Here is a 23357-nt window from a genome sequence, read left to right on the forward strand (position 1 = left end):
CCAGAGGTTACGAGCAGCCGTCACATCTGGGGCAGCAACTGACAGAGCTAGAAACGGCCGAGCGACAGGGGGATTGCAGCCGAAGCCAGGAACACAACGTGGGCCGCGGAGTCGCTTATGGCTATGGGCCTAATATGGCTATGGCTATGGCTATGGCTATGGACATGGCTAGACGGTTCGAAACTGGCTGGCACTGGCTGGCACTGGCTGGCGCTTCTGTGTGCGGTGATGCTAATATGCTAATACTACGAGTACCCGCGATATGCCATGCCGCTCCAACTGGCGACGAAACCGACCATCTTTCTTTCCTCCTCCCTCACGCGATTTCCGATAATTCCCAGTTTCCATCCTCACTTTCGAATTTTAAAGGCAGAAGAGTACTGGCTCAATACTCGTGCTTTCATTATTACTCAGCGCGGAAGCTCTGCTCGTCACCTGCCTTTCGTTTTGCCTCTCACGCCGGAACTTAGTTAAGCTCCTGGCTCCAAAATCTCAAGTCATGGCCCCCATATCAGCAATGGCGCCCGCTGGCCCTCAATCTACAACTCTTTCAAGTACTGGCAAATCTTTGAAAAGGGGAATGAGCCTAAGGAGAGCTTCTACCCAGCGTCGGCCACGAAACCAGCAGCAGCTTCCACCTCAGTTCTTGCAGCCTATGCAAGGGCAACGGGACAGCGATGAAGACGAGGATACGATAACCTCTTGCCATCCCAGTTTTCAGACATATCGACATCGAGACCGCCAGAGCCACTACGTTGATCCGCGACAGCAAATGCTGCACCTGCCAGACTCGCAACGACCCGCGTCTTCCCGTAGTCATATGCGAGACTGGAATCACCAGAGAGAACGGAGCCGAAGCCCTCCGCCTTCTAACAAGCTGCCGCCACCCGACAGTTTGTTGCAGCAGCCCCAGCCCGAATACTACAGCAGTCTCCCGTCGTCCACGAGCTTGACTAGCGAGGAATTCGAAGCCCTGCCGCCCACAGTTCGAAGAAAAGTAAGTGGCTATTCTCTCTCACGTTCATGCTGTTATCGTTGCTTTTGATCCATCCCTCGGGTGGTGAAAAGTTGTCTCAGCGATGTCCTCGTACACCGACTTTCGTTTCGTTTCTTTTCTTTCTTTTTAATGGCATGTCCCTGCATTCATCCCAAGAATGCATTTTGCCCATGTGTTTTCAGAAGGCTCTTGGGGTGTTGGGCAAGCGACAGGACCCGCCAGCTTGTGTCGCAGATGAATGCATAAAAAGAGGTCAGAGAAAGACGAAATGAGACGGAGAAACAGGGCCAACAGCACAAGGTGTTGATTGGATCTGGACGTCAGAATGCATTGCCTAACAAGAGCGGATTTTGTCTGTTTTAAAGCTGGCTGGTTTCATGCGTTGTCTGACTTGGACGATCGAGTTGGCCATTGCAATGCTGGCCAATTGGGTGTATCGCACATACGGTTCCCTGGTCGACGGAAAGCCTGACAAGTGTCGGAATAGCTCTGTCTCGCATCTCAAGGGATCACCGACGAAAGCAGAGCATGGGTTGGCAGAGACATGTTGGCTGCGACCAAACAGCGGGTGATCTTCTCAGTCTTCGTCTCATCCTCAATCCCAATGCCTCACTCTCTGTCACCGTCTTGTTCCCTTCACAACTGTGGGATTTAGCCTGGACCGCGGGATGCGATGCATCATGCAATGCAATGCAATGCACCTTCGTCTTGCACTCACTAATTCCGGTGACAAGCCAATGGCGCGGGAACGGCTGAATCCGTCCCTGGCATCCCAGCACACTAGTGTCGCGTCGCCCCGCGAGCGACCTCGTTTGGGTGCCATGGCGCTTGTAGGCCGTCTGCGGTGTGTCCAATTGAATGCTTCCAGCGATATCTAGCTGCTTGCTTGATTGATCCGTGGTGGTGGTTTGCCAGTTTAGCTCAAGTGAGCTCCTCTGAAATCCATCAAACGTGGCTCCATTGTGATATTGGCATCGTCACCAGCCAACCAACGTGCCAGTCCACGATGAAACCAGCCTACATACATGGGCCGGAAGAGGGAGTCTGGTCGTGTTAAGAAACTGGCGAGAGCATAGACACTGCAGTGTGTTTTGAGTCAACGTTGTGTGTGTATGTGCTCCGTACCTGGCATGAGTTTGTCTGCAGGGCGAAGGCCGCTTATTGTACTCATACCGCAACCCCCTGATCAATGTGCGAGTGCACCCAAGCCAACTAGCATTGCTGCTAGCATCACTGCTTTGTCCGTATTGGACTTGAAGCCTCCCCACCTCGCCATGGTTCTTCGTTCCAAAGTTGAGACATGCCATCCTCGTTCGAGCTAGAACAGCTCTGAGTTCATCCGACTACGGATACGCCTTTCAGGTAGTCGCCTCACTAGCTTCTCAATAACACCCATAGCATTTCTCTTATATACATGCTTGCATGGGCTGCCCCTTTTATTGTTTCCTTGGCCGATGTCTTTTATTATATTTGATTCTATTTCTGGGCGATAGCAGTCTAACATTTCTCTTTTTTTGCTCCAGTATTTTTCGACCTTGGAGCGGCTGCGCTTTGCCCAGACCTGTTGTGCTGGACATTCCGATCAGCCCTGCGGCCATTCGACCTCGACTTTCGCAAGCGAAGAAGATATCTGTCAGCCGGGATCCAAATTCGAACTTACTTCCGATCTCTCAATCTCTGGTTCACATCAACAGCCGCGCGTTCGATCGAGTTCCGCTCGCCTATACCCAAACCACGCAGATACGCTTCACGGACGACCAGCAGACAGCGGAGAGAGACAATCGAATACAGCCAATTCACACCATAAGAGTATCATACTGGATGCTACCGACGAGGCGTTTGTCAAGATAAATAAACGACAATCACACCTCCCCAAACTAAGCAGCCATTTGAACGAACCCTTTTATCACGAGCTCCATCCCATCATGAGTAGCTCGCCCAACAACGAATTTACACAGGCCATGGCCGCTGAGGCCACACCAGATTCGATCATGGAGAGTTTCCGATGGCTTGATGAGAGTGATGACTTGGATCTTCGTCTGGATGATTACCAGTCGAGTCCCAAACAAGGAAAGAAGAAGCGAATGCCTTTCCCTCGCCATCTATCTATATCAAAGCTGTCTTTTGGACGCCCATCTTCTCAACTGAGCCGTCCACCAACCAAGGGAACCATGGCCTCTCCCGCATTGAGCGAGCAATTTGTAGTGCCTTCTCTACCAAGCCCCTCTGGCCACTTCCGTCGGAGATCCAGAGCTCTGTCTCTAATGTCACCAAACAAGGGTCAAATGTCTGATGACTCTGGCACCACTGACTCAGCTCCATCTCACTACCAGGATCCCGAAGCTCGCATGAAGCTCCGTGTGTATCTTGCGTCTCCACACAAATTCGATGAGGCTGTTGAGTTTGGATTCCCATCTCTCTACGACACACAGGGGAGAGAAACCTCTCAGATTCGATCGTGGTCACGCCAAGAGTCCTATGACAAGGTGCATAGCTCAACTGGCGATGATGCGGAGTCCCTCATCTCTGATCCCACGTCACCCGTCGAAACAGTCTCTCCGAGAACGCCAGAGAGCTTGGATCATCCGACCGTTGAGCATTCGCCGCGACTACCCCATGAAGGAGCCTGGCCTTCCAAGGTCGACTATGCCCAAGCGCCAGCATCATCCCGCGAGATGACACTACGGATGACCCTGACACGGCCCGATCTTCGAGCCGACGAAGAGCAGATGTATGGCTGGCAAAAACCATCGTCATCCAAAGGGCAAGCACATGACGGATCTGCTCAGCCGAGGTCATACTCTCGAGCTTCCAACCCCAAAGACAATATTGAAAGGCAGTTTGCCATCATGGACCAAGAAGCTGCCAGCAGCGATGACAACATGGTAAAACGCTTCTGGAACCGAGTCCGCCGTTCATGAGGGCTCTTATTAATGTTACGATGACTGGGTTGGATTCATTCTACCAACTCAATTCTCGAATTACGGGCGAAGAAAGTATTTCATCAACAAGAAAGCTGTGACTCGCCTTTTCACTCACTCATTACAACCATGCCACTATCTCCAAAATTATACCTCTCATTATAGCATACAGCATGCATCACATATACCCCACTGTCCTTTTTGTCGTTCATTTACTACATGTTCTCTTACAAAATTTGTCATTCTCTTTGTCGTTTAGTATGAGAACATATACGGGGGAGCCAAGTCTTGTTTGGCTGTAATCTGCAGAAGGAAAAGCACGTCACGACCACACACTCATTTTACTTTATCTGGCATAACAAGAAGCGCTCTATTTCTGGCTGGCGTTTTAGGATTAGGACTACTGGATTGATTTGAATTACTTGGACGGAAAGCAATTTGCCGAGAGCGATGGGATGGAATTGTAAAACTCATGAGAAGCCCTTGGCGAGGGTTGATATAATATAGTGTCGTTATTATTGATGCTGTTGTCAAACATTCGCCAGTGGCCTTTTTTCACTCTCCCCTTGATTTACAAGTGACTTTTGCTCCCTCTTTCCACATACGCTTGTTTAGTTGAGTTTTCCAGTCCATCCACATGACGGGCCTGTTTTATTTTGTTGCTGAGATTTACATGAACTAGAGCTTTTAGCCCAATGCAAGGGAGAAGACGACACGAGCAACACACGCATTGAAGCCCATGTGCGCCTTATTTTTGACGCTCTCTTATCTTATTACATACACGTTGTGAGATACGCTAATAACGCACATGCTCCATTTTTTCTTTTTTTTCTCGGTCGATCGCCGATTTGGAGTCCTAGCTTTGAGTCCTACATATGTAAGAAGATGGGACGAGCGGGAAGGGGATGTAAGGGGAGGTTTTGAAGGGAGAAACAGGGGAGGGGATTTGGAATTTCGGGGTCTTTCCGTTTGTATTTACGCCTTTGCTTTTTGTTTCTATTTTTATTGTGTTGTGAGAGTGGGAGTTGTGTGTACTCTGTGTGTGTGGATAGATCTGTGTGGGTGGTGGTTTGTATACTCGTATACCTTAATGTATGTCTTGGATAAGGGGTGAATTGCATTTGACCGCTTGAGATGCGTTTGATTCGGAAAAATGGATTGAAGGATCGATGGATGAATGTATGAATGATTTATCCTTTCGTTGGGTAAACCTTGCTTTGTGTACATATTATGTATACTCCGTACAACAGGATACATGGCTTCATTCGCCGCTCATTTTGCATAAAATAGGAAGTATTGAAGCATCTCTCCTATATAACATGTACAATATCCTAAAAATAGCAATGGAACCTCGCTAATTAAAAGAGATCACAGCAAGCAGCTATAATCCCAACACACATTTCTCTCTGCACCAGTAAATCTTTTTGATAAGTTCCCGCAACAGAAGCCGCCTATTTCATACACTCCCCGTATACCCTGCTGTGCCTCGCTCACCTCTCTTTCTTGCCTTTACACCTCCTCATCGCTCTCCTCACCAAGGAGCTCGCCTTCGTCATCCACAATCGAATAGTCTCCTCGTCCACGCGCAAAGCTGTCGCGTGTCGTGAACCTCCTCGCGCCTCTTGAGAACCAGCTGCCATCGCTCCTCTGGCCGAACCGCCCAAAGGAGCTGCTCGCCAAGCGAGCCAAGCTGGATACCATGACGGGCAGGGAGACGACCACTGCTGCGACGGCGGACACGGCGATGATGGGGTACTTGATCCAGGGCTGGTCGCTGTCGAAAGTCGACGAGTTCTCTCCCAGGCGGATCTGTCCAAACTTGCCGTTCCAGTTGCGGTACACGTACCAGCCGATGATGCCGGCTAGAGTAAACGGAATGACAACGGCAAAGAAAATAACGACGCCGGATGTGCCATGCTTCCTCTTAAAGTCTTCTTCGTGGCCCTTGCAAGGATGCTCTGTTGACGTCTTGTCAAGCTCGTTGCCGCCACGACAGGTGGACAAGGGAACTCTACGGTAACCCGTCGGTTCAAAGTATGATGTCTCGTTGGGGTACTTTTCACACCAATCGTCTCCAGTGAGGGGGGTGAAGCCATTGACCAGCTGGCACTGGCCATGATTGTCTAGTTCAAAGTTGAAATCACTAATTTTTGGTTAGTCATGAATTAAACGTAATAAGTAGAGGGCTGCTCTTACCATTCATAGTCTCGTCGGCTACAAGCGCAATCCTCATGGTCGTAAAGTCGCTGGAGATTCTGCTTATTGTAGCACTTGCGATCAGTCTTCTTACGTAGGTACTTAGAGACATGCCCAAAGAGACAGTCGTCATCCTGCAAGGGATGCTTGGGAGACCACAAGTAATAATCGGAGTCGCTGGCTTTGGTGTGCTCGCAGGGCTTGTCGGCCAAGCCACTAAAGTCGAGGTTGACGGAGAAGAGCTTGCCTCGACCGGATCTGCACCAAAGCAAAAAGTTGCGCGATGTGCCGGACCGTAGGGTAGTGATGTCAAGGAGTGCCACATCTGAGTCGGCAAACTCCAAATTCTTCCATGTATTGCCTTCGTCTGTCGAGTACGAGATAGAGCGGGACTTGACCGGGTTGTTACGCGTGTACCTTTGTGCCAGGACGATAATCGAGCCCTGATCTCCATACTGCCATGACCAGCTTCCCTTCTTGACATTCTTCCAAGAAACACCAGCGTCAGTTGACATGAACGTGTCTGCGTTTTTAATCTCGCCAAGCTTAGACCCGACGTTGCCAATGCCGAAAATGAGACCAACGGCAGTAGCCGCGGCAAAAGTCTTTCTCTTGTCATCTCTCTCGGTATAGTGATGGAGATGCAAGGCACAAGACTCGTCTCCCTTGGAGCTACTGCAAGGATAGGCCTTTCCATCCACATCCTTGGCGGGCGGGGCCAAGAAACCCCATTCGGAGCCGTCATTGTGAGAAATCTTGGTCTGGAGGTCCTTTGTCTTCTCTCCCTTGTTGGCATTCGTTACAACGTTGATCAAGGCGACACCCTCGAGGCCTGCGACCTTTTCAAAGTCGACATATGTCTCCTCGTTACAGTTGACGTTGGCGGCGCTAAGAACATATGACGTGCCGTTGGAATTGCTCTTGATGATTGAGCCATACTCCCGGTCAGCACCGCCTTCGGTGCGGACGAACAGGTTGATAGCATGGGTTGAGCTGTCAAGAAGCGTATACTCGTTCTCGTGACCTTCGTGGAAGTTGTACGGGAAGTGAGCCCTCTCAAAGTGCTTGCCGTCCAGACTGGCGAGAGCGTGCATATCTTCGGTCTCCGGATCTCTACCAGCCACAACAATGAATTCGCTCATGGTTGCGAAATTGGTAACGGAATCCTTGAAGATGGCCTTGTCCTCTTGGAAGAAGTCATCACTGGTCATGATGGTCAACGGCGCATCGCTGTTCTCTTCTTCTCTAGCAAGGCAGATGACTTGCTTCTGCGACCGGAATTTGTATGCCGAGTGGCCAGTGAACTCACATCTCTCCGCAAAACGGAGCATTGTCTTCCAGTTATCGCCGCGATCAATCGAGATGGACGCCTCGGGGAAACAGGTTTCTTTGCCTCCAACTTTGTCGCAGGTCTGGCCAACCCAGATGAGCCAGTCTCTCTTGTCTGGATGGAAGCTCAGCGGGAATCTATCACCGGGGTCTGTTGGTGCTTTGAAGCTGTGGAAGCTCTTGCCACGGTCAAGAGTGTAAATGACCTTGTCGCTGCCGGTAGTGAAGTAAACCAGATCTTTGAGATATAGGTGGGGATAAATGCCCTGGATCTTCTCGCCCTCCAAGATGCGTTTGAAGCTCTTGCCATGATCACTAGACAGCCACAGCTTTTGCTCAATTTTCAATCGGCCGTTTCCTTCGTCCTCAGCGGGTCTGACAATGACGGTTTCGTCATCGGACTGACTGGAATCACTCCTGTCGAGGTAGATCTTCTGGAAATCCTGAAGCTTGGTGTCGAAAATGAATTGTTTGTGAGTCACTTCTCCTCCATTGGCCGGAGTTCCTGGAACCGACGGAACGGTGGCATCCTCGCACTTGCGCTCGACCGGATCGTCCTTCTGTTCACCCTTGGTCCGCTTGCAAGTGTTACCTGGGATGAGCCTCCAGCCAGAAGAGCCCTTGAAGGTCCCGGACTTGTCTTTGCAGGCACCATCTGGAGCCGGCAGTGGTCCGACTTTCTTGCATACTTTGTTATCCTCCGGGTCCCTCCTAAAGTTGTAATCACACTCAAAGTCCGCATCGGAGCACTCGCAGTCCTCAGTGATGGGAACGGGATCCTTAAAGTTGCTCTTGATGAAGCAATCAGCCGACTTCTTTCTGCGGCGGTACGTCTGCTTGTGTCCCATGATGCAGGTTGGCTTCCCATCGTCGTCCGCGCGGGCATGCCAGTCCTCGAGATCTTTATCTTCGCAAGTCCGCTTGTCCATAGCCCCAAAGTCAATAGCGATCATATGGTAGGCTCTGTCCTTTTCGCCAATGAGGAGAAACTTGAGACTGGTAGAATCTTGCGTCGTTGTAAGGATCGCTGGTTTGACAGCGAGCTTGTCTGGCAGAGCGACTGATTCCCAGTGCTCGCCATGGTCCAGGGAATACGATATTTCAGAAATATCATCCTTTCTGGAATCCTTGACGGCAAGAAGAATCGATCCCTGGTCGCCGAATTCGTATTTGTGAGGTCCTTTCAAGGCCTCCTTCCACGTGATACCGGCATCATCTGAGACATATAGATTGGCATCTGCAAACTTGCCGAGAGCCTTGCCTGTATTTCCGTTGCCCATGACAAGGCCGGGGGCTGGGCTTGTGAAGACCCTCCCAGTGTTATCCATTTCGGTGACTGAGTGGAGGTGGATCTTGTCGCCATCGGCTTTGAGGGACTCAAAGGTCCTGCCATCGTCAAAGGAAATCTGGGTAACGACCTGTTTCTCGGCACCCTTCTTGTCGACATCAGGACCATTCTCTACCACATTGACGATGAATACTCCCTGGATGCCATGGACTTTCTCAAAGTCGACGTGTCCTTTGCCGTTACGATTGGTGTAAGGGACGTTCTCAGTGAAGTATGTGCCATTGGAGTTACTTGTGAAAAGAACACCCATGGGATTTGAGGGTGAGGAGGTCAAGACGTCAATCTGGATACTGTAGTTTGTGCTTTCTAGAACAGTGTATGCCTCTTGGTTGATCTGGTGCGAGTGGTCGTGGTTGTCGCTGGTCGGGAACATGGCGCGGTGCCATTTGAGAGTGTCGTCGGTGACGTACAAGGCCATCTCGTCGCTCTGGAAGGACGAGGTAGCAACAAGGAGGTAGCTCTTGACGACAGCAATGTTGGCCACGCCGCCCACTCCCTTGTTGGTGTCCATGTTGGGCTCGAATTCCTGAACCTCCTTGTTCACCACGGCGAAGAAATCGTCGGAGATGACGAGTCTTTGGTCTTCCACAAAGAGGGAGAAGGGATCCTTGATGATACAGAGCACCCTCTTCTTATCTAGATCCTTATCGCCAGTGGTGAACTCGGGAGATAGCTTCGCCCACCAACAGCCAGCTGTGAAGGCACGGAGCAGTTCGACCGACTTGAAGTTGTCTGTAGTGTAAGAGGCTTGCTCGTCGCAAAAGATGCCGTCGCACTCCATGCCGTTGAAGATGACTCGCTTCGGATCTTCTGCGTGGAATACCAAGATCTCGGACTGAAATCGGCTGGGAACGGCCGGGGTCTGGAACTTGGACCAGGTCTCGCCTTGATCCTCTGTCTTATAGTGCGTCTTGCCCAATGTCAGGGCATAGGCGATTTTGGAATCGTAAGGATGCGTAGCGAGCAAAAAGGCATCGCCTTCGGGAATTGCTTTAATCTTGGACCAATTGGCACCAGCATCGCTGGACCGGTATATGATGCCTGCATCAACGTCGTGGAAGACAACAATGTCGCTATCTTCGAAGTAGGCAAGACCCAATGGAGGGTGGTCGAACTTTGTGACTGAGAGCTTCGGCCCGTCCTTTGCCAGCGCCAACACCCATAGAAGGGACATCAGCAACAAGTGCCATGACGGCGCCGCAGCCTTGGCTGTGAGCCTCATCATATTGTCGGTGCGTTGCTTGGAGATGTCATGAAGCTGGACGTCTTTGTCGAGGGGTTTGTACGAGGGGCCTTGTCAATCGGAGTGTAATCGGCTGGCCGAATGGCTGTGATGAAGCCTCGCAAGAGTGCGCTGGAGATGGGAATGGCCGAGGAAATGAAGCAGCAATCGCTATGCAACAGGCTCGCGCTCTCCTTGAAGCTCCTGGATCCAAGAGTTGCGTGTTTCGGGCTGGTTGCGAATCGTCGTTTGGGCCATTCGTCAGCTTGTGGATGAACGGTTACATGTAGGCTCCAGCTGTGGCGCCGCGCATTTTTGGCTGGGGCTGAGTCGCCACATCTGATGCCGCGGTGCCTCTTCCGGCCGGCCACGTCAATCAATACAAGCTCGAGCTGTGGCTTGCCCGGAGCTTGTACAAGCTTCAGCCACACCTGTCATACAAAGCAAATATTCACTTTGTGCCTTGTGTCTGACTACAGGCGGGAGAAAGCATATCTGTTGATGTCAAAAAGTTATTTATTTGTTTACTGCCTTAGGTAATTTCATCACTCCCGTAGGCCTAAGTACATGCTTAAGTATGACAATGCAAATTCAATGCAAGGAAGTATTACTCCGTACTTGCCACTCCATGGGCAGTCGAACCAGCCCGCGCTAAATCGAGGATCTAAACAGCTGCATCGGTGTCTCGGCGCTGCCCTATCGATATGGAGCCTGTACTTATTTGTACATGGATGCGAGAGGCACGGGAGCACGACTCGACAGATGCAAGCGCCAAGTGCCAAGTTACAGGGACTGCGGTCTTGATTCTCATACGGTAACTCGTACGGGTACGAAATACTTTGCCTGCTGGGGTTTGCTGCCTTGTTGCAATCGCCGTTTGCAGCATGGGGACAAGTGTTTGATTGCTTTGTACTTTGGTCCGGTCTGTACACTACACCGAAGGTAGGGTGCGAAACTCCGAAGCGTTCGGCACTCAAATTAGCAGGCCGTGCTTCGTAGCCCATTGAGGATGGCTACCTTACATGGAGTGATCTGATGTCTGGTGTCCTGTACAGTGTTTGTAGACTTTTGTATCGCGGCCACATTCACAACACACCAAATGTCGACGATGCAGCCAATTGAGGCAGTCTAAGCTGCTTTCTGTTCCATCCATTCATGCGTTCTGACCTGTAGTGCTTAGAGTCTGCTAGAGCAAGACGCGTTTCTTTGGGCGCTGCAGATAAGGTGAAACACGGGTGGAGCGAAGATCCATCACCAGGGGTCCGCATATTCCGTATTACTTGGTGCTTGAGCATGGGCATTTCGCATCTATCGTGAACTGGCCTTGGCCGCGATTGTCGCGTTGGTGTACTTACTCCGTCCTCTGTACAATAGCAATTCATGTTATGGAGTATAAAATAGTCGCAATGGGTTGTCGTGCTCGTCCTGTTTGGATATGACATGCGAGGAGTAAGCATGGGTACATGTACCTATGGTACGGCACTCGAATTCGAGGTGGTGGCTATCATCCATGGCCTGGTAACTGTAGTCTGTAGTTGGCTCTTCATTATACTGGAGGTAGCAAACAAAACATCATGGTGATCAAGGTCGGTCGCGAGAGCAGCTTTAGTCGCCAAACCCGTAGCTTGTTGAAGCTCAGGCCCTCTTGGAGCTCCGTGCCAACCTCGTCTATTGCAGTTGCTTGCATCTTAGTGACGGATACGCGGCTGGGGACAAATACGAATGGAGAATTGGGTTGGGGTATCGAAGCGAAAAGCCGCTTGCTGATCCTGTGATGTCGCCAAAGAAAATGTTCATTTCAACCATTGTTTGATATTGCAGATTGCAGTATTCAGAGCCAAGGTGAGATGGTGAGAGCCTACATTGAAGGGTCTTATCTGGGGGAGTTGGTGAGATTTGAATGAATCAATGCCCCATCACACGTGCTGGTACCGTCTAAGTATCGCGAGGTACCTGCATGGACCTGCCCCTCCATTCAACCCGCGCTTTGCCCCTCGCTTTGCTGCGCGTCAACCGCGCCGTGACCACGGTTCGCCGGCAGATTCACCAATGAGACGGCGGGCAGAGTCAAGTAGACGTGCGTACCTGCGTGAGCCCTCCTGACCGACGCTGACGCTGGACTTGTTTGTCCGAGTGACCGTCCATGCTTTATGCGTGTCGCCGTTGGATCAATCCGTGGTTGAGACGGGACCTGAAGAACAACATGAAGCACTTGTAGGTACAGTACATGCGCATGGAGGTTCGAGAGAGAAAAAAGTACCCGGAAGGACTATCCACATACAAGTGAGATGGTCAAAGCAGCATCTCCATAATGTGTACCTTGCCTTGTCATTGTAAGGTTCTCGTACAGAGACATCCATAGGCATATCTTGTAATTCAATATCCACGGGTATGGATATCGCTGCAATCAATTGACAAGCACCGTACCTCACGCATCCACGCAAGAGCATGAAAGTAACAGTCCCAAGCCCGGCCTGGAGAAAAGCTCTCTGGGAGGCCCCTCCCCTTGTTGCCGCAAGTTCGCGGTCGCCATGCGTCCTTTCATTTCATTTACTTGCTACAGCCGTTTCTACAGGGGCCTTCACCCTAGACGGCTAGAAGCAACAGCGCTGCAGACTGGGGCGCGCTTCACTGATTCAAACTGACCCCAAACCAAACCAAACTGGACTGCATTGTGTCCTCCTCAATCGAGACAAGCCACATGAACCCCCGCCGACTTAGCGGTAGCTTCTTTTGATCTGCTCTGCTCCCTCTGGCCTGCAGATTCAAATCGTACTTGTACCCTTACCTGTCCCGTCTGGTCTGGAGAGAGCTTCGTTTCGTTTCTTTCTTTCTTTTCCTTGACGGCTCGTCTCGACTGACTGCTTCGCTCGTTTGCATCTCTCGTGCCATCAGCGTCCTTGCCGCGAGTTGATCTGGACACAGCACCACCATAGCACAGCGCAGTCCTTCGTTGCCTCAAGCGCATCGTATCACATCTCGACACCGCATCTTTTCTCTTCTTCTTCTTCTCTTCTTACCTGTCCTCCCGCTCTTCTCACATTGCTCGCGCCCCAATGGCTGCCACTTACAAGCAGTTCCTGGCCTCGCCCAGCTCGTCGCTGCTGGCCGACAATGCCTCTCTTCACTATGTGACCACGCTCACGTCCTTCGTTGGCGCCACTGAGATCATCAAGCACCTCAACACCTTGCAGAAGCAGGTCAAGAAGAAGAAGGAGGACGTCCTCAGCCTGATTGACGGCCAAAATGCCATCGCTGTCGAAGTTGATACTTGTATCGAGTTCGTCACCAGCGGCGGGGCCTACCTGCCAGGTCTTGACGACAACTTCCTGTCTGATCGCGAGGCTTTTCTGCCCATTGTGAGTCTCCAAATCTAGCATATCCACCGTCGCACTTTACCTAGCCACTCTCCTCCGGTATCGACACCAAGGTGTGCGTTTCGTGGCTAATTCCATTGCTCTTGGCGCAATCAACAGATGCATATCGTGTCGTTCGATGACGATGGCAAGATTGTCCAAATCCGCCAGCAGTGGGACCAAGGTTCGCTTCTCAAGCAGATGGAGATCATCGGAAAGAGCGGACGCAACTGGCCTATCAGGGATGGCAAGGAGCAGGTCAGACTGATTGAATCTTGTGTCAAGTCGTCCGGTTTTGCTGCCCCTGCTCAAGCTCAAGCTCCGGCTCAAAGCAGCAACGGCCATAATAAGAACCGCAACAGCTCGACCAACATTATGCGCGACCCTCATGCATCTCTGCATCTCTTTGGTTCCAGAGAAGAAGCTGAGAATGCCGAGCCTGCGGGTATTGTCTCTCCCTATGCTGGCGCAAAGCCCAAGCAGCGTGCCTTTACCGACATTTTGACCGACGAACCCCAGCACTGGGATGACCACCAAAGACGCTCGATGTCGCCCCACAAGGCGAATGCTGGCAAGAATGTCCAGCCCATTCGCATTTTTGAAGGACAGCAGCACCCCGAGGATGACTCTGAGGATGATGAAAAGCCTGAGAGATACATTCGCGCCCACCCCGCGAAATACCAGCACTTCGCCTTGGCCGATGGTTCTGAAGAGAGTGAAGGTACCCAAGCGAGCCAAGTCAGTTCGACAAAGCCCGCCGCTAAGGCCCCGAGACCCAAGTCTAAGCATGACAGCACTTGGTCCTTTGACGACTTCACCACCCCTGTCAAGTCGAAACCCGGTCGTGGACAAGGAACTAACCCCGATGCGCGCAACTGGGATGCAGGGGAGACTTCTGAGCCAGTCAAGGCCCCGGTTGGAAAGGCCCGACGCGATGCTGAGACCCATTTCGAGTTGCAGGATGACGGTGAACTTCCCCCCGAAGAGCGACGCATCGCCATTAGGACCAGAGGCGCGGTTCGCAACGAGAACGCCAAGAACAATGTCTTTGAACGGGAAGCGGAAGATTCCTCCAACCGTCCCCTTGGCAACATCACCAATGTCAGCAAGGACCGGGGTAAGGATTTCGATCCTCACTTCACCATGACGGACGATGCTCCCGCTCCCGCTGCGGAGCGCCAGCCCGTTCCCGAGCACCGCCAGAAGGCCGTCAAGACGATGAACGCAAACTGGTCCCTTACGGACGAATCACCCGCCGCGCAGAAGGAAAACAAGCCAGTCGGCAAGTCGCCCCAGCCCGATACCAAGATCCACATTGCTGGCGACGGCATGGGAGGCAAGAAGGGCGCTCAGCGAGACTTTTTGTATGGAGGCGAGGACCCTACCAGCTCCAAGATTCACATTGCCGGCGATGGCATGGGAGGCAGGCAGGGCACCCGCAGGGACTTTTTGTTTGGAGGTGACGACGAGCCCGAGCAGCCCAAAATTTCTCGAAAAGGAGGAGCCCCCTCGGGCGCACAGAGGAGCAACTTTTGGAACCAGTAAATCATACATTTCTTTTTCTTGATTCTGCGACAAAGATTGTTACTGTTCCCCCCTTGATTTCCCTTTTTAAAGTTGTTAGAGTGGAGAGAGAGTGTGTGTGATGGAAGAAAGAGAAACAAAAGAGTTTGCGATACCCTGGGCGCTAGTATGTATGATTTAATGCCCTGCAGGACGCAGCTTATGATTCATGAGTCTTTTTTTTACATATTATATATATTGCTTTATGTCTTTAACTTGCTTCTCTCTATGTTCTTGTCTCTTTATTCCCCATTCATGATGGCTTTCGCCAGGGACTGTTTCGTTCTTTCGTTGATCTGTTTCTTTCCGTACATGTTCCTCGTCTCGGTGCCCCTTGGAAACGGCCCCGGCTATTCATTTATTTTACTTAAGAGTTCATCTGCATTGCTAGATCAAAATAACAAGATTGCTCTTGGCAGAGTTATTTTCTTCGATATACATTTAGCACAGTTCATCATGTTACGAGTTGTGCGTGGATGGAAGCGTGATTTACATCGTAATATTGACGGATTATATTTGATATAAGGTAGATATACTCAAAATTGAACACACATTTTCGGTCTCTTGACGAAATTCCAAAACGCCTTGCTAGATAGATAAAAACTGTAAAACCCTCGAACAAAGAATAAACAAGTCCCCCCATATCACTTATTCAGTTATAGATAGGTAGGCACTGCGGCAAGAAAGCAAGATTTAACACAGCCACTTGTAGAATCTCTTCCACTTGGGCCAAGTCTCCCACTCTTCCTTCTCCTGCTGCACGAGGATGGGGACGTTAAAGTCTCTTCTACCGGTATCAATGTCCATGTCTTTGATCTTCACGTAGCTCGTGCGGTAGTAGATCTTATGGCCCAGGAAGAAGATGAGGACGATGGGAGCGCCCATCCACTTCAAAAAGAAGTTCTCGGCTTGTGATGCGGGAGATCCGGTCTTGCCCTGCGAGGGGATGGGAAAGGCGCCGACCCAGAACTGGGCTGCCAGGACGCTGATGTTGAGGGCGAGGCCGACGTAGGAGCCCCAAACGCCGACTTGAGACTGGAAAGGGAGGTCGCTGGGGACGTGGCCGCGGGCATGCCAGGTGCGTCGGAAGCGGATGTGGCAGAGGCAGATGGAGCCCCAGGTGAAGATGGATGAAAGGCCCGAGATGGCCAGGAGCCAGTCGAGGACCGAGTTTTGCTGCTTGAGATCGGCGAGGTAGGCCAGCAGGCCGAAAGCGCCAGCCACCATGATGGCAACAAGGGGTCGTCCCCGCTGGTCGACGTAGCCGAGGATTTCAGGGGCCTGGCCAAGATTGGCGAGGGCGGCGAGGGTTCGCGAGGAACCGAAGACGGCCGAGTTGCCAACAGACAAGACGGCGACGAGAATGACGGCGTTCATCACCGAGGGGAGAACGTCGATGCCGGCCGACTCAATGGCAATGACAAAAGGCGAGGCGTGGGCGTCCGCGTTGCTGGAGCCCATCAGGTCTGGGTCATTGTACGGCACGAGCAAGCCAACCAGCGTCAGGGCGACAATGTAGAAGAGGCTGATGCGCCAAAACACCTGCTTGATGGCCGTCGGGAGAGACTTTCTCGGGTTTGCCGTTTCAGCCGCCGCCAATCCGATGAGCTCAGTCCCAGTGAAAGCAAACGCCGCCGTGACGAAGACGCTGCAAAGACCCTTGAAGCCGTTGTGGAAAGCGCCGGGATTGTCCCAATATTTGCCGCCGATGTATCCGCTTGTCGGAGTCCCGCCGAGGTTTAAAACGATTCCGAGGAGGCTAAGGCATTGTTGATTAGCGAAATGGACGATACGATGTGCTGTCATGCTTTGGTCAACTTACATGAAGCCAATGACGGCAACAATCTTGATGAGGGAAAACGTAAACTCGGCTTCACCATAGCCTTTTACGCCAAACATGTTGATGGTGATGATGCAAATGATGAATACGCTGACGAAAATGGCCCTTGTGAGATGGCTATCCCAGAAACCAATGGTTAGAGATGCTGCAATAATCTCCAAGGGCAGGATCGTCAGCCACTGCATGGCGTAGCTGGAAAGAGGCAATAGTTAGCATCTGTTGGACATCATCATCAAGCGTATAGGAGGATGACCTACTTCCAGCCCAAAGCGAATCCCCAAGAAGGATCAAGGAAGCGAGTAGCCCATGAAGAGAATGAACCGGCAAGAGGGTAGATGACTGCGAGTTCACCCAGCGCCTGACATGTGCAGTACAGCATTCCACCGACAATGGAAAAGGCCAGCAATAGGGACGCCGGGCCACCCGCAGCCAGCGCTTTGCCGGATGCCACAAATAAACCAGTACCTAGACACGGATTAGCAAGTATATTTTGTAGGTGGTGAACGTAGCGGCACCACGAAGGGATTGAAATGATTGCGCACCTATAGAGCCCCCTATCGCAATCATCTGCAAATGGCGGCCCTTGAGCTTCCTCGACAGTCCATTAGAATGCGCCGTCGCCAGCGCAGCCCTGCGCAAGTCGTAAAAGGGCGAGCCATTGTTGTGTCTCCTGACGCTCTCGAGCGGGCCAATGTCGTCGAGGTCTCTGCTGGGGAAGAACTTTGAATTCGGGTCGCGTCTGAAGCTGTTGATGAAGCGGTCCATCCGCGGCTCCTTGACATCGTCGTAGTTTGGCTCCCGCATGCTGTAGGAGCTTCCGTGAGTCAGCGACTCCTCCTTGATCTTGTAGTTGCCAAACGGGTTGAGCTCAATGTCTCGCGGCGGCGCCATCGCTGCCCTTTTTGCGCGCGAGGTAAAAGGGAGCGGGTCGCCGGCAATCGATAAGACCGGCGGCGAGGATGACGATGCGATCAAAGCGTTTCCGGGGGGGTGAGAGAGGCGTTTGTCTTTGTGTGTATTTGTAATTAAGGTATAGGTAAAGGTATGTGGTAATATAAGCAGTGACCTCCAACTGGTAATACCGTAAGTCGTCGTTGTCGTTTGCTATGTTACGGGGTCGAGTCGAGGAAGAGAAGGGGAGAAAACCGGCGTGTGTCTCGAGTTAATTCGGGGTGTCGTCGCCTCGGCTCGAGATACCGACTCGCAGAGCCAGGGTGTTGAGTTTCCCTGCCATGCACATGCAGATGCAGAAGCTCAAGAGTTGAGTGCGTGAGTCTGCATGGGCAGCGTCACACGCATGGATGGTCGTCACCAATGGGAACGGCAAGGTTGTTCCCGGTAGTGGTAGCAGTACAGTAGCAGTGACAAGAAGGAAAAGAGAGAGTTTGACACTTGGGGGGAACTTTCAAATTAATAAAACGGCCTAGCAATGGGAAGGGAATAGTAAGAATCAGAAAAGAGGTGGATAACGGCCCATGGAAATGGCTAGAGGAATTAATGGTGGTGCCTTTTTATCTTGTCGGACAAGGGGTGGCGCAGACGAGACAAGGCCCAGAGCGAGCGATTGCTTTGAATACTGTACATGGTGAGAGATGGCGCTCACATCAGGGCTGGCCGTGGCGCTGTTGATCCTGCCATGGCTCTACTAACACGTCAGATGTACAGCTACTTGACACAACAGCGTTGGAAGTGCGACAAAGAGATGGGAGGGCTGAAAGGTTGCTGCACGGCATCGGCCTCTGGCTCGACGGATGCATGCGTGAGTACGAGTAACAGGTACAGGTAACAGGCAGATAGATCTGATGCTAATCGGCTTCCCAACCCAGCGGGATGCGACGTTGGGCTGCCTCGGTTACCGTGCCAGTCGAGAGTGCAAGGATGCAGCGCTACTGCAGCAATGCGATTCCCACGGATGTCGTTTGTCGAGCGGCTGTTATCTACTGCCAATACTGTAGCCCAAATGACAGAGACACTTCTGCTATCATCTCCACGGCCTATCATGCACCCAAATTCAATGCCTATCCATGCACGGTAAAATAAACAAAAGAGACTTGTGGTAGCGCCAACAGCTGATGCTCGTGCGCGATGCCATGCGATGTGACTCCAGAGCAAAAACGGGGAAGCATGGCGTTGCATCTGCCAGGGTCGAAACTGGGGCGAGCGCTGGAATCAGGTGGGGTGGAGACGCCGATAAGGGGACCACCAATGGCTTCAAATTAGCCGGCAAGACAGGTACCAGAGACACTCAAGTAAAACGTGCAAAGTGTCGCAAGTGCTGTATCGTTGAGCCTCACTCATCCATCCATCTGACAGCGCAGTTCAATCATCACATTTGTAGCCACTACTTTGCCTATACCCATCATCACTGCGTGCGATCAGCAAGTGCAGTGCAGTGCCAGCCCCCACTGACTCGCCCCAAGAAATTCGCCTCATAATCCAAACGCCTCGTTCGCTAAATCCAGCACGCGATAACGCCTGATCCCAATCAACGGGTGAAAGCCACCAGCAGCGGTCCGGGCTTACAGGCCTTGATCCGTGGCCCCTAAACCGCCTGCTGTCAGCATTCCTCCACGTGGCAAGGAACGCTCTTCCCCGCCTCATTTTAATGAGAGTCTTTCAAGGACCAGGCCTTGATATTCCGATTCCGCCATCGATAGCATAGAGACTACAGGAAGTGCTACTGCTACCAATCCTGCAGTCATCCTGGCCAGTGACCTATGTTGCAGCAAGTCATCCAATTGAAGAGGGTGACACATAGATAGGTGGCAAGCAAAAAGTAATCAAGGTCATCCATGTCGTACTTTATATACCTAGATGCCTTAGGTAGGTTATAGAGATAAGCGTCTATACATATTCAACGCCAACATGAACCGATGCTGCAACGCCAAACACTACAGTACCTAGTAGTTATGCTCAATATAATATCATTGATGCCCACTCCCGCCTCATCTTCATTCACATTCATCCAACTCTTTGGTCAGTCGTCTTGGGCGTCCTGGGAATCGAACCCGGAGGCTTTCGCTTCCATCCCGTGGAGAACAGAGGCCCCATGTCAAACCTGGGGAACGGATGAGCCTCCGTGTTCAGCACAATCTTGTCCAGTGGCAACAAGTCGTTTGGCGAGAAGAGGAGATACATGTACTTGAGTGTCTCAGCCTGAACAAAGAGCATGCACGCGTTAGCAACCATAAGCTCATGATGAGGGAAAAGGGGCACAGAAAAAGATGAGAAGTTACGCGACTTACCAGCCAGAAACTTTCCATATTATCCTTGACCGTTGGCGGAATTGTGTTGGCATCAAGCAAGCTCGTGAAGCCCCCTTGGTCTTCCACCGCAGTATAGTTGGCGAACGATCTAAACATGTCCCAGCCCCATTCGCGGTACTTGACATCGCCGGTTATCCTCCACATATAGAACAGACTCTCAACAGTCTCTGGGCGCTGCAGGTTGTGCACGTCGTTAGAGTGTATCACAAAGTCCTTGCGCCATTGGGCATGCGGATCCTCGTCGAACTCGGCCGGCGCTTGATGAGGCGCCGATTCCTCCAGCGGCGGGTTGGGAATGTTAAAGTAGGTAATTTCAGCCGCCAGGCCCGTCTTCATATACTTGTACATGCCCCAGCAGGTTTGCATGAGCTCCCTTGCCAACTGCATGTCGTCGTCCTGCTTCTTGGTCCAGGTGGGCAGTTTCCGCGCCTCAGCTTCGGTGAGGCCACCGGTGGCGGCCAAGGCAATGGTCCCTGGCATGAAGCAAACCAAGTGATCCATCTTTGGCGACATGGGATACTCCAAGCCGTCTGGGCGCTCAGCGATAATGGTGAAGCCGGAAGGTTCTGTATAGGTCACCAGGTGCTTTCGCACGCCCGCAAGAGCTTCATTCCACATCTCTTCATAGATGGGCTCCTGCTTGTTCGTCTGAAGATATTGCTTAATGAGGTACTCATAATAAGAGTCACCCCTGCTTCCCAGTCGAATATTCGAGCCTCGGAATTCGCCCGAATCTGCATAAATGTAGATTGGAACAAGCCCGTCTTCCGGGTGATTGTCATCGACAACCTCCATCACCTTTTCAACCTTGTCCCAGAAATTCTTTTCGCCAGTGAGCTTAGCCAGATACTTGAACTCTAGCTGAAGAGTCGTGGCCTCAGCCGTGGAAGAAGCTCCATTGTCGGAATGAGACGGGAGGCCCTTGTACTCTGCCAGATTAACGCTAGCATACGGGACACCAGAGTCAGACTCAAAGGCAGAAAGCAGCCTGTCGGCCAGATCTCTAGCTTTCTCGAGATACAAATCTTCCCCAGGAGCCCCTTCATCATCCTCAGCCAGAGGCGCAAGGGTAGAATATTCGGTAGATAGATAATGGGCGGAGAGCAGCCCACCCAGCATACGGATGGTGGTCTCAAAAGTGTTGACGTCTTGGTCTTGGTCCCAGGTCAGCGATGTGGAAAGCCATTCTCGTGCATGTTGCAGGCGTGATGTCGAGTTCATCAGTATCATCGTGTCCAGAGCGTCTATGATGATCCATCCAAGGCCCTTCTTAGCCATATTCCTGCCACTCTTCGAAACCGGGTGAAATTCATCCTTGCCTGGTGTCATCACACAAAGTAATTAGCAAAACAGAACTCTTCCATAGGAGATGTCGAGCCACCAATATCACATACCCCATGCATAGCGTTCGTAGGCATCCCAGCTCACCTCGAAGGCTTCGACCACGCTCTGCCGCCGCTCGTCCCAATCGACATGGTCTCTATCCTGAGACATACGCAGCCAAGAGAACGCCGACCCGGAAGACTTGGCCTCGGGGTGTCCCGAGAAGAAGCCCATGATATATAGCAGAAACACCACCGCCGCTGTCAACGTCCCCAGCACCTTCTTGCGCCGCCACCAAGGCCGCAGTCGCATTGACGGCGCATAGGCATACGGCTTGTCCTTGTACATTGGTAGTGTATCCGACTCGAACAAACTGCTCTTGAGAACTCCCGGCCCGCCTCTCCGCGACAGAGCGGCCCAGGCGCGGTCTTCGAGTGCTCGACTGGGATCCCCAAAGTCGGGCACGTGTTTGGGCATGGAAAAAGACATTTCTAGTGCATTTGCGCTCGCCTGCGTCGCTGCCTCTCGGATGTTCTGCGCCGCTCGCAACGCTGTATCTTTGAATACGTTTTTGCTGTGTATGCCGAACGGGTCGCGGATCATTGGGTCGACGGGGTCATGTCGAGGAGGAGCGCGATGTATTTTGGCCGGAGGGGAGCGATTGGTGGCGGCCAACACACTGAAAAGAAAGGAAGAAGCAAACTCGCAATTCAAACTGCTGCTCCAACAAAAGAAGAAACTGGGAAAAGAAGCAATGGCCCGTCACGCACACGAGCCCGTCTAGGGGTCCTGGCTATTATAAGAGCGGACTCCTGGGGATGGTAAAAGGACATGTTACCTCCAATCGATAAGGTTATATCGCCGGTTTGTTAATGTCATATATCACGTGACATCAGGATAAGGGACAAGGTATATAAATACCGATAGCTAGCTAAATAGGGAATAATATAAGCTCTTATATATATATATACGTAATAATTAATAGTAATTATATATTACGTTTATGCAACTAGAAAAATAAAACTAGAACTAGAATTAGTAATATATTTTATTAAATTAAATCTAATACTTAAATAGACCTTATACCTTAGAGGCTAATACCCGTTTTATTAATAAACTCTGCAGAGTTAGTAAGCTTTTTAAAAACCAACTATAATAATATAAAAGTAGTAATATAAAATAACTAGGAGATCCTTAAAGTATTTCTTATTTATTATTAAATTACCTTAATAGCTAATTAAGAATACCTTATTAACTAAGTAGAATAAGGATAAAGCTTTAATATATTTCTTTAGAATTAAAAAGCTAAAGCTGTAGTAATACTTTTACAGCTAGCTACGCTTTAACTAATATATATATTTAGTTTAATATCCTAAAGTATAATAGACTTAAAAACTAAAAGTACTAGGATAAAGGCTATAATAATAAAAGCTACCTTTAATAGTAATAACTAACGTTAAGCAGAAGGTTAACTAAGCTTAGTAAGAAATAATAATATAATTACTTTATTTTCTATAGAACTTTAATATACAGCTTCCTTAACTAGTATATAATAATAAGTACTTACTATAAACGTAATAAATTTACTTAGTACCTTCCTAAATAATAAGAATTTAGTAAAATAACCTCCTTAATAAAACCTTAACTACTTTAAGTATTTTTCTCTTTTTTAAACCTTTCCCTTATTTAGCTTAAAATATAATTTTATAAATTTTTTAAAATAAATAAATAATATTATAGTAAATAATCTACTACTGGTACTAAACCTTATAGCTAACTTTAACCTAAATACCTCTATAATATTAGTAAATATAACTATATTATAGGCGTATACTATATAAGACCTATAATAAAGCAGCCCTAATCTAAAACCTATTATAAATATAACTAACCTTATACTTTAGATAATAAATATTAGCTTTTTTAATTTTAATACTATAAATCCTATAGGCGTTAGTATCCTAGCTAATTTTAAAAAAACTATTTATATTTATAT

At 50.3% G+C, this 23357-nt stretch overlaps 5 protein-coding genes across 5 annotated transcripts; 2 read left to right on the plus strand and 3 right to left on the minus strand.

Annotated features, from left to right (window-relative positions):
• The first annotated feature begins 281 nt into the window (after positions 1–281).
• V8C40DRAFT_255681 (uncharacterized protein) lies at positions 282–4657 on the plus strand. Its single transcript, XM_083218105.1, has 2 exons — positions 282–997; positions 2521–4657. The coding sequence occupies exons 1-2, from the start codon at positions 500–502 to the stop codon at positions 3916–3918; spliced, it is 1896 nt and encodes a 631-aa protein (XP_083069078.1). The 5' UTR covers positions 282–499; the 3' UTR covers positions 3919–4657.
• Positions 4658–5121: 464 nt separating this feature from the next.
• Positions 5122–10282, minus strand: V8C40DRAFT_255688 (vacuolar protein sorting/targeting protein 10). The gene is made up of 2 exons (XM_083218106.1): positions 6115–10282; positions 5122–6061 (listed from the first exon to the last, which is right to left on the minus strand). The coding sequence occupies exons 1-2, from the start codon at positions 10014–10016 to the stop codon at positions 5428–5430; spliced, it is 4536 nt and encodes a 1511-aa protein (XP_083069079.1). The 5' UTR covers positions 10017–10282; the 3' UTR covers positions 5122–5427.
• A 2390-nt stretch (positions 10283–12672) lies between these two features.
• V8C40DRAFT_255690 (uncharacterized protein) lies at positions 12673–15572 on the plus strand. Its single transcript, XM_083218107.1, has 2 exons — positions 12673–13372; positions 13490–15572. The coding sequence occupies exons 1-2, from the start codon at positions 13070–13072 to the stop codon at positions 14912–14914; spliced, it is 1728 nt and encodes a 575-aa protein (XP_083069080.1). The 5' UTR covers positions 12673–13069; the 3' UTR covers positions 14915–15572.
• A 53-nt stretch (positions 15573–15625) lies between these two features.
• V8C40DRAFT_269968 (amino acid permease GAP1) lies at positions 15626–17663 on the minus strand (the record flags this gene model as incomplete). Its single annotated transcript, XM_083220141.1, has 4 exons — positions 15626–16691; positions 16755–16964; positions 17030–17237; positions 17315–17663. The coding sequence occupies 4 exons, from the start codon at positions 17661–17663 to the stop codon at positions 15626–15628; spliced, it is 1833 nt and encodes a 610-aa protein (XP_083069081.1).
• A 1377-nt stretch (positions 17664–19040) lies between these two features.
• On the minus strand, positions 19041–22178 carry V8C40DRAFT_255692 (glycoside hydrolase). Its single transcript, XM_083218108.1, has 3 exons — positions 21433–22178; positions 20018–21357; positions 19041–19928 (listed from the first exon to the last, which is right to left on the minus strand). Exons 1-3 carry the CDS (start codon positions 21962–21964, stop codon positions 19734–19736), a joined length of 2067 nt encoding a protein of 688 aa, XP_083069082.1. The 5' UTR covers positions 21965–22178; the 3' UTR covers positions 19041–19733.
• Positions 22179–23357: the final 1179 nt, after the last annotated feature.

The sequence above is a fragment of the Trichoderma camerunense genome, assembly GCF_050948025.1.
Source record: "Trichoderma camerunense strain CBS 138272 chromosome Unknown V8C40scaffold_20, whole genome shotgun sequence".
Taxonomy (NCBI): Eukaryota; Fungi; Ascomycota; class Sordariomycetes; order Hypocreales; family Hypocreaceae; genus Trichoderma; species Trichoderma camerunense.

Coding starts and splice junctions, on each gene's coding strand:
- V8C40DRAFT_255681 (XM_083218105.1), top strand. CDS start 500: ATGGCCCCCATATCAGCAATGGCGCCCGCTGGCCCTCAATCTACAACT. Junction 998..2,520: donor CGCCCACAGTTCGAAGAAAA/GTAAGTGGCTAT, acceptor TTTTTGCTCCAG/TATTTTTCGACCTTGGAGCG.
- V8C40DRAFT_255688 (XM_083218106.1), bottom strand. CDS start 10,016: ATGATGAGGCTCACAGCCAAGGCTGCGGCGCCGTCATGGCACTTGTTG. Junction 6,062..6,114: donor AGCCGACGAGACTATGAATG/GTAAGAGCAGCC, acceptor ACCAAAAATTAG/TGATTTCAACTTTGAACTAG.
- V8C40DRAFT_255690 (XM_083218107.1), top strand. CDS start 13,070: ATGGCTGCCACTTACAAGCAGTTCCTGGCCTCGCCCAGCTCGTCGCTG. Junction 13,373..13,489: donor GCGAGGCTTTTCTGCCCATT/GTGAGTCTCCAA, acceptor CGCAATCAACAG/ATGCATATCGTGTCGTTCGA.
- V8C40DRAFT_255692 (XM_083218108.1), bottom strand. CDS start 21,964: ATGATCCGCGACCCGTTCGGCATACACAGCAAAAACGTATTCAAAGAT. Junction 21,358..21,432: donor CTACGAACGCTATGCATGGG/GTATGTGATATT, acceptor TGATGACACCAG/GCAAGGATGAATTTCACCCG. Junction 19,929..20,017: donor ATATGGAAAGTTTCTGGCTG/GTAAGTCGCGTA, acceptor CTCTTTGTTCAG/GCTGAGACACTCAAGTACAT.